Source organism: Formica exsecta, unplaced genomic scaffold (assembly GCF_003651465.1).
Source record: "Formica exsecta isolate Colony F162 unplaced genomic scaffold, ASM365146v1 scaffold44, whole genome shotgun sequence".
NCBI classification, from domain to species: domain Eukaryota; kingdom Metazoa; phylum Arthropoda; class Insecta; order Hymenoptera; family Formicidae; genus Formica; species Formica exsecta.
The window spans coordinates 31,479-43,621 of NW_021851634.1; the positions used below are offsets into that span (position 1 = coordinate 31,479).

General features: G+C 39.4%; 2 protein-coding genes across 2 annotated transcripts; both read right to left on the reverse strand.

Moving 5' to 3' along the window:
* Positions 1–3,733: 3,733 nt before the first annotated feature.
* LOC115240521 (stress-associated endoplasmic reticulum protein 2) lies at positions 3,734–6,400 on the reverse strand. Its single transcript, XM_029815722.1, has 3 exons — positions 6,084–6,400; positions 4,787–4,859; positions 3,734–4,576 (listed from the first exon to the last, which is right to left on the reverse strand). Exons 1-3 carry the CDS (start codon positions 6,165–6,167, stop codon positions 4,539–4,541), a joined length of 195 nt encoding a protein of 64 aa, XP_029671582.1. The 5' UTR covers positions 6,168–6,400; the 3' UTR covers positions 3,734–4,538.
* A 459-nt stretch (positions 6,401–6,859) lies between these two features.
* Positions 6,860–11,553, reverse strand: LOC115240520 (transmembrane 9 superfamily member 3). The gene is made up of 10 exons (XM_029815721.1): positions 11,270–11,553; positions 10,720–10,915; positions 10,495–10,617; positions 10,158–10,411; positions 9,828–10,067; positions 9,453–9,737; positions 9,155–9,363; positions 8,769–8,915; positions 8,616–8,699; positions 6,860–8,523 (listed from the first exon to the last, which is right to left on the reverse strand). The coding sequence occupies exons 1-10, from the start codon at positions 11,351–11,353 to the stop codon at positions 8,379–8,381; spliced, it is 1,767 nt and encodes a 588-aa protein (XP_029671581.1). The 5' UTR covers positions 11,354–11,553; the 3' UTR covers positions 6,860–8,378.
* Positions 11,554–12,143: the final 590 nt, after the last annotated feature.

Below are 12,143 nucleotides of genomic sequence, written 5' to 3' on the forward strand. Positions count from 1 at the left end.
ATCCTGACGCGCCTTCAATGGTGGATCGAATCCTCGGGACTTCTTCCCTCCACCCAGTTTGGTTTCCGTAAGAGAAAGTCGTGCCAGGATAACCTGGGCATATTGACCACGGAGATTTACAACCGCTTTGTATCTAGACAATCCACGGCCTGTCTGTTTCTAGACATACATGGAGCATTCGACAACGTTGTGCCAAACATTTTAATCGAGGATCTCATAGGTATGGGACTTCCTCCCAAAGTCTGTTGGTTTATCTACCAACTCATAAATCAAAGAAATATCCAATTTGTGAATAATGGTGAGATCTCCTCGGTTTACACATCGATCAGGGGCGTCCCGCAGGGATCGATTTTGAGCCCTCTTCTATTCAACCTTTACGTCTCAAAATGTAGCCAACATCTTTCGGGCCGGTGCCAGATGGTCCAATTCGCGGACGATATAGCCATATATGCGAGATCCCCGGACGTTCGGGACTCGCTCAGGGCTTTGGAGAGAACGGCGAACAATCTCACAATTTCTGCTTTCTAGGGGCCTGTCGGTGTCTCCTGCCAAGTCAGCGCTCATCGTCTTCAGCAGAAAGAGGATTTCTTCTCTTAATTTTGCAATAACCCTCGACGGTATTACTATCAACTCTTCACGTTCGCACAGATTTCTCGCAGTTTTGCTGGACCACTCATTGGGAGGACAGTAGCACGTTCGCTATTTGGCGGAGAGGTGCGGGAAACTAGCTAATATTCTGAAGGCATTGAGCGGGGTTTGGTGGGGGGCGGACCCGAGGACCCTGCTTGGCATATTCAAAGCCTTGGTGCGCGGATCGGTCGAATATGGAGCCCTCATCTTCCCCACACGTAATGGGGGTCTGACGGAGCTCCTAGAGAAAACCCTACGTAGAGCCTTGCGATGTTGCGTTGGCTTGAGACGCACGACACCGACCAATGTTGGTTTATGCTGAGACCGGGATAGGTCCCATCAGACATCGTTTTACATATCTGACAACAAAACTTGTCCTCAGATCATTTGCCCTTAGGGACAACATACTTATTGAAAAACTTAGCGACTTACAAGCGGCCCTTTTTAATAACGATAGATACGACTTGCTCAACAGATTCCCCTTATATAGAGCTTTTTGCAGCGCGAAAACATACAGACACAGGATGGCCTCATTCACTAGGGTCCCCTTGTATCTCTTTTCCTATGAGACTTCGTTCTTCATTCCTAGAACGGAGGTTACTCCTTGCTCAATAGTGGAGGATATCCGCCATGCGCCGTTTCCACGGCTTGTTTTTTGATCCTCCCTCTCGCATCTCATCAAGGAGAGGCACCTAATTTTCACAGATGCTTCCAAGGAGGAGTCCGGTGATCACGTTGGGTAGGCATCTTCTCCCCTACCCTGCATATTAGGAGGAAGTATAGAATAGATGGCTATTCCTCCGTGTTCTCTGGCGAACTCTGGTGTTGTATAGCTACCATCCATGCGGCGGAACTAGCTCTGGAAAATTGTGTTGAGAGGGTGACGATCTTTACGGACTCTCGCAGCGTGGTCGATATAGTTTCGTCTAATAGAATCGATAGAGACCACAATTACCTTTTCTTAGTCTTGAAAAACAAGCTGAGATCGGCCTTCCTCCAGGGAATTGACATAATTCTTGCATGGATCCCGGCGCACGTCGGCATCCCGGGCAATGAGGCCGCGGATCGCCTCGCCAGGGAGGCGATTGGCAAAGGCGAGCCTTCGGAGTACCTTCTCCCTCACTCGGATTTCTTTGCCATCCCGCGAAAGAGATATATTGAAACAATTGAAAACTTTTTGACAGACCAAGCGGCCCACAAGGGCTCCCAATACTTCAGGCTGTATCCCGCTTTCTTGCCTAATCCTTGGTTTGCTAAGTCGAGATTTAATAGAACGGAAATAGTAACAGTTAGCCGCATTCGCTCTAACCATTATAATTTGAATTGTAGTTTGAAAAGGTGCGGTATCGTGGGGTCCCCCGCCTGTGACTGTGGAGCTCCGCAGCAAGACATAAATCACGCTCTCTGGCATTGCCCGTTGCTCGGGAGGCATCGCGGTCCGCTCCTCCGGTCCATTCAACGGAGTCTGGGATCTCCTCCACCCTATGATGTGTTTGATCTCCTGAAAGAACCTTCCTACGAAATAATTGCATCCATCGTCTCCTTCCTACGACAGAACGACATTTCGATTTGACGTACAGTGACTTGACGCCTGCGCGCAGGCGCGCTCTCCCCCCCTTGGAAAACTGAATAAGCCGACAATCTGGCAGCATGAACAGTGAACGAAGTCTGTTCCTTGCCAAAAAGTAAAGAAGAAGAAGAAGATATGTCACATTCACGGGATGTCATTTTCTGACGTTTGTATTAATAACATATAAATATATAATATTAAGAACATATATTAATGTAATATAATGAATAGTGTGCCGCATAGCTGTAAGCGAATAAACTATACTATTTCAATAAATTGTATGAATGCTAAAAGCTGCACATTCTGTTTGGTTTCTACTGCCAATTTACCATCAGATTGCACGCGCGCAGATCTTGCTTGATTTCTGCCGACAATCTAATGTCAAGTCATGTTAGCAGATCCTGCTTGATTTCTGCTACCAATCTGCCGTCTGATTGCGCGCGCGCAGATCCTGCTCGATTTCTGCTATCAATTTGACATCAAATTGCGTTATGCAGATCCTGCTCGGTTTTTGCTGTTTGGAGATGATCTCATAGAGCTCTGTTACACGGCACCCTTAATCGGGTTTAATAACATCCGTAGTTCTAAGACTGGCCAATCACAGTCATTCCATTCTTCAGAGGAATAGCTGTGATTGGCCAGTTTCAGAACTACGGATGTTATTAAACCCGATTAAGGGCCAATTTCACAAAGTCCGGTTAGATTAACCGACGGTTAAAATTAGCAGGGTGGCCAACAAAAAATAGAGGTGAAAGAAAACCAAGCATTCATATAATTTCAGTTGGAACCCTGCTAATTTTAACCGTCGGTTAATCTAACCGGACTTTGTGAAATTGGCCCTTAATCGGGTTTACTAACATTCGTAGTTGTAAAACTGGCCAATCATAGCTATTCCTCTGAAGAATGGAATGACTGTGATTGGCCAGCCTTCGAACTACGGATGTTATTAAACCCGATTAGGGGTGACGTGTAAACGTAGTCAATAATTCTATGCAAATCCTGCTCGATTTCTGCCACTGATCTGCTGTCAAATTATGTCAGCAGGTTTTGTAACATTTCTGCTGACATTCTGCTATCATTATCGGATATAACAGACTTTGTAAGAAATGTCTGTATACATTGTAACTTTCGCAAATTTTCGATATATCGGATTAAATTTTTTTACATGAATAGAGTATTATTAAAGGATGTTTGATATTGAATTTAGTGAAAATCGGTGAAAGAAATCATTTTAATTTTTATTTCTCTCACAAAGCTTCCTCTATGAGGAAGCAAAAATTGAAAAATCTGCATGCTTAAAGCAGCTTAAGCATTGTAAGATAAAATGATGAGGAAGCAATGTGCAAGTTTCTAATTTGCACAACTCTACTTTTTTTGAACATCCAAGGAGTTGTCCATTCAATAAGTAGCGACAACGAATGAAAGAGAAACGTAATTTTTCTCCTTCCAGACTAAAAAAACAGATTGCGATTGGGTGAACTACATGCAGAGAAAAAGGATATGATTTAGAGATATAATTATTTAAAATATCTCATGTAAAACAATATATATCTTTATTGATAATACATTGTATTAAAAGAGATATAATGCACTGTCAGTGTAGCAAATATTCAAATATCTGTATAGACAAATCATTCTTGATATATGTGTATATTATAATATATATTTGTATAAGTATATAATGACCCCTAATGCACATTGATAATGCATAAGCATCGTACAAAGGCCATTATAACAACAGAAAGCCTACCAACTGCTTACAGTGGAATGCTTTAGGACAGGTCTGTCAAACCGTCGAGCCTATGTGCTATCAATTAGACAGGCCTGCTTGAGGAGAAAAATCCGCACAATAAATCCTGTATATACAATTATTTATTACATACACATAGACGAAAGAATGTACATTTAAAAGGGAGCAGAGTATAAAAAACACGTGAACATTTACATTATTAACATAAACATTAATGTTTAGAACATAGTAAAGAATCAAATATAAACAGATATTTATTTTCTTTCACGATTTTTGATTAAGAAGACTTCTTTTGGAAACAGTATTATTTTGAATGCTCTCCTTTCATCTATGCGTAGCGCAATTAAGTTAAACGCTTATAAATGCTAAATGTTATAAATAAATCTTTGAGCTTTCGTGAATGAAAAATAATTTTCCAGCTACTGTCCGAATTTTGCCATTACGAGTATATGTTTCGTTTCCTGCAACATCTCTCTTCCTTTTTATAATTTATTAGAACAATCCGCCAATCTTTCTTTTGCATAGCGACAAATTGTAAACAGTATGTTGCATTAAGATTAACAGTAGCACCTTTCTTCCTCCTCACCCTTAAGCCATTCTGATACTTTGGATGATTTGAAATACCGCTGTAACAAAGAACATGTACATCACTATCTTAACTAAAGTGTGTTTTATGGGAATCCAAAAATCCAAATATATAAACCATCGGATATAAAAAAAATAAAAAAAAGATTTAAAAAATCACAAGCTTACAAGACAGACAAATTTATGTATGTATAAAGTTAAAAGTTTATTGCAAACTTTACATATTCAGATTGTCACATATATGTACTTACCAGATCCACAAACGACAAAGAGGAATAAAGCTAGGAGCCAAGGGCCAACTGGAGAGCTCTCCTCTTGCGATTTCTAACATGACAAAAATTGTTGTTTAATATAGCTATAGACATAAATCAAACGCAGGTGTGGATATGGAAATAAATAAATGCCGGGGTATTTTAAAATGTCACTTAACAGATGGAACATATATATGAAAAAGAATAACAAATATCTTTCATTAATTGTTTAATAAACGTTTCAATGCAGAGAGATTGTCGATATTAATTCAACAATTATTAAAAATATATATTAAATAGTGTATTTCAGAAATACTTTAATAAACTTTGGGGGTGAGTTCTCCACACAAAAACAAGAAAAAAATGTCATATAAACATATGCCCAGAAATGTCTGGTTTGAGTTATAATCGAAAGATTACATTCAATTCAGTATCATGGCCTGACCTAAATCCATTATATTTTTATCTGTGGAGACACTTAAAAGCTCTAGTTTATACAATTGAAATTGCAAATGAAGAGACGCTTCACCGATGCATCATCGATGCCTGGGAAACCATTCGCAACCATCATAGGATCTTTGAAAGAGTGCGACAGTCCATGATCCAATGCAATGTGTCCATGTGTGCATTGAAACAGGTGGGGAGACATTTTGAGCATTTGTTATGAATTGTAAGATAAATTGAACTAAAGATGAATTACATTGGTCATATTTCATAAACTCATAATTCAAACCAGAAATTTCCCGATATATGTTTATGACATTTTTTTCTTGTTTTTATATGGAGAACTCACCTCCAAAGTTTGTTGAAGTTTTTCTGAAACACACTGTATATTATATATTATATTATTATAATATATATTTAAAAAAAAATGTATGTATATATATATTGATGCATTTATATCGTTAAATTCTAAATAATAACCAAAAATAAAAAATATTAGCGGAAGCGTTGAAGAAACAAAAGCGTGAAACCATCTGATTGAGGTCACAATCCCTCACGAACGAACATTTATCTATAACCTCAATATGTATCTTGAATTGACAATTATGTACTTTCGCGAACAGACGATCAAAAGTCAGATTCGAATCGCAAGCATATGTACACTATCCTCTCATTTTATCTACTTCATCCGCTGTCCATATGTGCCATATCTTCTTCTTCGGAGGGGAGCACGTCTTTCAAGCTTGACAGATCTTTACATGTATAACGTTTTCTTTTTTTTTTTCTCTTTCTCGTCGGAGAAGGCTTCTTTATCTTATAACCTGCATTCGAAATTCAAAAACGATCGACTTACCGACGACTTGGGAACGTTTCCCCGTAACGTGATATTCTTCGTCGCCTTCTCGTTGGCGATGCGCATCCTCTGCTTCGGCGCCATCGTCGGATTCCCCCGATAATAAAATGCGTGTTTCACGTAATGACGAAGCGCTCAGCTCGACGAGCCACCACTGCGGATGGTACGCACCGTATGCGTGTCCGTCCGGCGTTCACGCGACGTGTAACGTACACTTCGTCGCGCGACGAGTGCGCGTTAGCGACAGCGTCAGCTCAGCTGGCGTGATGTGACACGTGAAGTAAGCTGTGCGACAGCTCGACGGTCCCTCGTGCCACACTGTCACCACGCGGATCAATTGAGCGTATTCCATACACGCTCGTCCCTCGCATAATCGTCCTTCAATAATCCAGTGACTACCAATATTTTTTATTTTTGATCACGCAGGAAAATAAAGAGAAAAAAATATCAAACATTCGGACGAGGGAAAAAAAAGATTCGCCATCCGCCATACGCGGCGGGAATCTTGATTTTTTGAATATCACACCGTTATTAAAAACTCGCTACTCTTCTTTGAGAGATTAATTGAAATAATTAATAATTTTGATAATATTGTACAGCATGTTAAGAGAAAGAAAATTTAATTTTAGTTAAAGAAATACTTTAACAAACTTTGGGGGTGAGTTCTCCATACAAAAACAAGAAAAAAATGTCATATAAACATATGTCCGAAAATGACTAGTTTATGAGTTAGACACCCTGTAATAATTAGCAAAGTAAAAATGATAAACGGCGATTGAGTTGTGTATACGTAGAAATTTTATATTTTTTTTTAGAATCGCTACATCTAACAACAAATCGTTTATTTTCGAAGACTTTCACCGACATTAGTCCTTCGGTAAAATTACTGAAATATAATACAATACTCGTCGTTATATTTTTCGCGAATAATATCCACAAGTACCTATCTCTAACTGTATTATGGAATTTTTATTTTTCACTTTTCAACGGCGATCAACGCGGTATAGGTGCGGAAGAGAATCGGGAGCGAGGATTCGTTCAAAATAACAATGGAAATATTCGAACGAAGGGAGAGGATAATACAAAGAGTCACGATACTGCACATAAGAAAATCTTACTACAATATCAGTACTATGCACTCACAATTTCTCCTCCTCATTTCAACTACCACTCTAGAACCTAACGATAAGTTAAGTTTCCTACTGATAATGAAATCGGCAAATTGATTTGACAGTCGTAGAATTGAAAAATAGTCTAGTCACAGTTATGTCTCCCTCATACAATTTCAATGCAAAAGCCTTATAAAACTATCGTGTTAATAAATTATAATATACTTTTGTTTGTTCATGTCTAATCCATCCCTGTTTATTAGGGCTCTTTCAATATTATAAGATTCTACTTTGCATTTTTTTAATCAAGAGCTAGAAAACATTATCTCACTTTATAAACTATTACGCTTTATTTTGCCCGAATTAAAAGCTCTCCTTTGCCAATCCTCGCGTGGTTAGCTCGATCAATTTTCTATGCTGTTCACAAGTGAGATAGCGACAAATATTGCGGCATATAAATATATACCAAAAAGTACACATGTTCATATACATAGGAATGCAATCGTGCAATTATATGTATATGTGTATGTGTGTCTGTATGTATGTTTGTGTGTGTGATATGTGTACACATATACATATATAATTATTAAATTAAATATTAAACGTTATAATTCTGTCGATATACCAATTCAATAAAAAAATATGCAATAATAACGTTAAATTTGCACGATTGCCGAATTTTCATTCATATGATTACTCAGACTCACATATGGGGGATTCGGCTAACACTTACAATTATTTTATTATTGACATATGACTGCATTTGCGACATGTGCGCGCGTACTAGTACAGCAGAATCCGTTTACAGCGCATCTTTACTTGTATCAAATTTAGCAATTCAAAGAAAAGAAATTAATAAATGAGACGCGAGGACATCGTTTGAATATCTAGATAGTAAATATATGACACGAGTTCTGTTGAAAGAATAATAATAAGGACACGCATCGTTCGGTGATGCCGCTTCTAGGTGATGCGCTTGCGTTAATCGAGCCAATGATAAATTATGATAAGTTTGAAAAAGAAAAGACTCGCATTCCCAAGTGACATGATGGGCTGCTTCAGGACAGATGAAGTGTGTGTACTTCATTTCGTCGAGAACATCGTGAGCATCACACACTGCACGGGAATTACATCGTTCGAATCACGATGTCAATGATAGTATATATTATATTCAGCGATGTATTTTTTAGTCTATCTTGACCGTGGAATATATCTTCCGCACGAACGCGTTGGTGCCAATATATCCGACTGTTCCGCACATTATACCCAGGGCCAAGCTGAACAACGCCATGTAACCAAAATAAAACGCCGTTTGGAAGAGACCGTACATTCTGCGAAAATAAAATCGTCAAATAATTGCAGAAACTTTCATTGATCGGCATGAGAAATTGGTACTTCTATTTATATTGGTATTTCTACTCACTTAGTTTTGAAGAAAAAGTAGTAAAAGGAATAAATGTAGACGTAACCAGCCGTCGAAGCTGCCGCAAGAAAACTCGTCCACTGCCTACAAAAGATATCTACATTGTACACAAGCAGGAAAAAAGAAAAGAATACAGAAACAAGATAGACTTACCATCGATAGTCTTCGGCATTTAGTAAGAAATATGTACATACGATAGTGACGCATACAGTCACTATCATAAGAATAACGAATACTAATAACATAAAACCATAAACGTAGTAGATCTTGTATGCCCAGAATGAGGTAAAAATGAAATACCTAAAAGAATCGTAGCTTGAGATCAGTGTGTGCGCGAGAGAGTGATCGGATGAATAATTTAAGGAGGTATATATCAATTGGACACAATGCATATTAGCCAGTTGAAAATGAGGACCTTTGATTGATCAATCGTGCTGGTTACCGGTCTAGCCATCGGTCGATATGAGTGATTGTGTACAATCGCACTGTGTCCAAATGAACCTTTCCCAATTTAAGATGCCAATATATAAATAGCATACATTTCAATAAAGATCGAGCCAAAGGGTAAGATTCCGCCGAGCATTATAATCACTAGCGGTTCCATAAACCACTTCTTCTCAGGTATCGGTCGAGGCACCGCATTCACGCGACACGGAGCGTCCGGCGTCCCGGCGAGATTTCGGCCTAGAATCGTACCTACCATTGTCAGCGGTAATATCACAAATATGCAGATACACGTCACTGCGACCTGCACACATACGATGAGCGGTGATCGTATATATCAGTGTAATGATTTCTATGTAAATTTATCGAGCTTAATGATGAGCAGTTACAAACCATGGATCCGAAAGGTATCGCTCTGCTGGCGTGGTAATACATGGCGATAAAGTTAATAAAAAAAGCGGTGCCACAGACCATGAGCGGCAACATGAAAGCGCTGAGGATCATCTGTTTAATCCATACGCGTCCGCCCATTCGCGCATACAGTCCGCTGCCCGCGTAACCGTTGATGGGCGACGTAGCGGCGTATACGAATATCGCCGTTGACAGCATCGATCCGCGTTCCGTATATAGTTCGCCCAAGATAGCAAAGATAATTACGCTCAGTACAACCACTGTGACCTGTGATAAAAAATTGGAAAAGGAGCGACTTACAATTTTAGTCTTCTACTTTAAAGAATCAATAAAAGTGAGTACTCAGCGAATACACACCTGATAGCCCGCACCTATAAGAGCTGAGAAGAGCATAGCATGACTCGCAGGCCTAAAAACGTCTCCGTGAACCTGCTTCCAGCCATATTCGTCGCCCAAGTCCCTCTCCATATCATCCATCTCTTCGTCCCTGCTGTATCGGGCGTAATCCTTTCTCAAGGTGCGCATCAGAATCATTGACACAAGCCCGACAAGGAAGATCACCATCATGAAACTATTGAAGATACTAAACCAATGTATCTGAAAAAATCATTCGTAATTTTTATATGGACTATATTATGTATACATTACTTAAGGTAACAAAAATGCTACATATAATAAGAAACTTACTCTATGCTGGAAGAAGTTAGGATCCAGATACTTGTCAAATCTATCCTCAAATTTGACATTACTCTTCTTCCAATTGACTTCGTAGCTGAAAGGTATATGTGCACCCTGTACCAGCTTCACCTTGTTTTCACTGGTCAGATTAACATCCACTATCTGCTTACCATTGTACCCAATGTCAAATTTTTTATGCGTCCAGATGTAATAAGAATCCGATACCGCAACCCCGTCGTTGTTTTCCAATTCTCCTACAACACCTATAATACAAGTTTCAGAAATATCTGATTCTAGAAAACCTCAATATACATGCATAAAAAACAAAAAGAAATCTTTCAATTACCCCATATTGGTAAATCATCGATATACATTTGATACCAATATTGATTCTTTATTGCGTATACAAATGCCTTCTGGCTTTCTTCATTCAGACTTATCTGGCAGTATTCTGTTTTTGAGATATCCTCTGAAACAAAAAAAGATTAAGGATTCTGTACCTTAGGTAGTACTCTAATCTAGTACTGTTATCTGAACAGTATTTATATGTTTCATATAAATGTATCACCACCTTTGAATTCGATATCTAAACCACTAAACTTCAATTCGATGCCCTGTAGTGCCTCCGATAGGGTCTCATGATAGTGATTGATGACATGCTTGGTGCCTGTACAAAAGGGTAAGGAGTAATAGGAGTACGTCTCCTGACGATTATGATACGGCCCTACAGTGCTCATCCATAAGACAACCTCGTCGCCATCCTCGTACTAGAAACAAACAAAATATAGGCCATTGATCATAATAATCTTCCAATCCATATCATAGAAATTTATCCGTGGCATTCCATAAAAGAAAAAGAATAAGAAACACATGTCTAGTTGTTATGTCAAAACGAAATTTTAACTAATGGTAATTAAACGGAATTGCTAATATCGAGTAACAATACTGTATATATGATAGCGTAAATTCATTCAACGTGATAACAGAATGTAAATAGAGAGAAAGAAATACAGTCCAAGAAAGAAACATTTGGCAACGTTGTCACTTTAAACGCCAACACCGTAGATTCGAATGACAATCTGGACATTCGAAGGATGATCAGACAGGCAACGGGTACTCACGATGTGATTATGCTCATCGGCGCAGGCCAGCGAGGAGAGCAGGCTAAATGCCAGAATGTGGAGTAACAGTCGTCCCCGATGCATGTTTATTTATTTCTGAAAGGGAAAAAGGCGCGCGCCGACCGGCCGGGCGCCCTTTTACGCGAACGCACGAACGAAAGATCCCACCAGCGTGACACGACGACGACGACGGACAATCCCCATAGATTTCGTAATATTGCCTACCGAGCGCGTTACACGGGGCTAGCAGAAACACGGACACGGGACGGACGGACACGTATCATGCAGGGATCTCACCTGAAAAGTACGATATATATCGCTATATATCACCGCGGCCTTTGATACGCCGCGTTGTCTGTCGCAACTTTTGTTCGTCGCGGCGTCAGATGACGCGCTCGTCAGATTTCTCTAGAATCCCTAGAAATCCTTTCCTTCTAGGGACTCTAGGATTCCTCTTGTGGCGACTCTATGGCAATCTAGGAAATTTACTAATATTAAGGATCGACAGGAGAGACAGTAGAGACCTCTCGCGGGAAGCCGTGAAAATAATATTTCATAAATTGATAAATAAGGTACAGCTCTGGTACAGCTCATGGCGGATTAGGTGCAGTTGGCCATGAGCTGTATTTTATTAATTATAAATTTTTTGAGAGCCAAAATGCAAAATCCGGCTCTGTAGCGCCAATCTAAGCTTTGCAAAGAATATAGCAAAAAAAGTTAGAGGAAGAAATATGACTTCTTCGAGGCTACATACGAAAAAAACGGATATCACTAGAGCGATATGCAAGGAGCAGCTAATGGGGACATTTTTCTAGTAGTACACTGATCGTTTGACAAAGAGAGATGATTGCGCCGTCTTTGTCTCTCTTTCATC

Bases quoted from the DNA above. Each gene is read 5' to 3' on its own strand.
- LOC115240521 (XM_029815722.1), bottom strand. From the start codon at position 6,167: ATGGCGCCGAAGCAGAGGATGCGCATCGCCAACGAGAAGGCGACGAAG. The intron at 4,860-6,083 runs GTAAGTCGATCG...TTGTCATGTTAG, and splicing joins GAAACGTTCCCAAGTCGTCG to AAATCGCAAGAGGAGAGCTC. The intron at 4,577-4,786 runs GTAAGTACATAT...TCTTTGTTACAG, and splicing joins CTTTGTCGTTTGTGGATCTG to CGGTATTTCAAATCATCCAA.
- LOC115240520 (XM_029815721.1), bottom strand. From the start codon at position 11,353: ATGCATCGGGGACGACTGTTACTCCACATTCTGGCATTTAGCCTGCTC. The intron at 10,618-10,719 runs GTGGTGATACAT...TTTTTGTTTCAG, and splicing joins TTTAGATATCGAATTCAAAG to AGGATATCTCAAAAACAGAA. The intron at 8,916-9,154 runs GTATGCTATTTA...CGATTCTTTTAG, and splicing joins GGCTCGATCTTTATTGAAAT to GTATTTCATTTTTACCTCAT.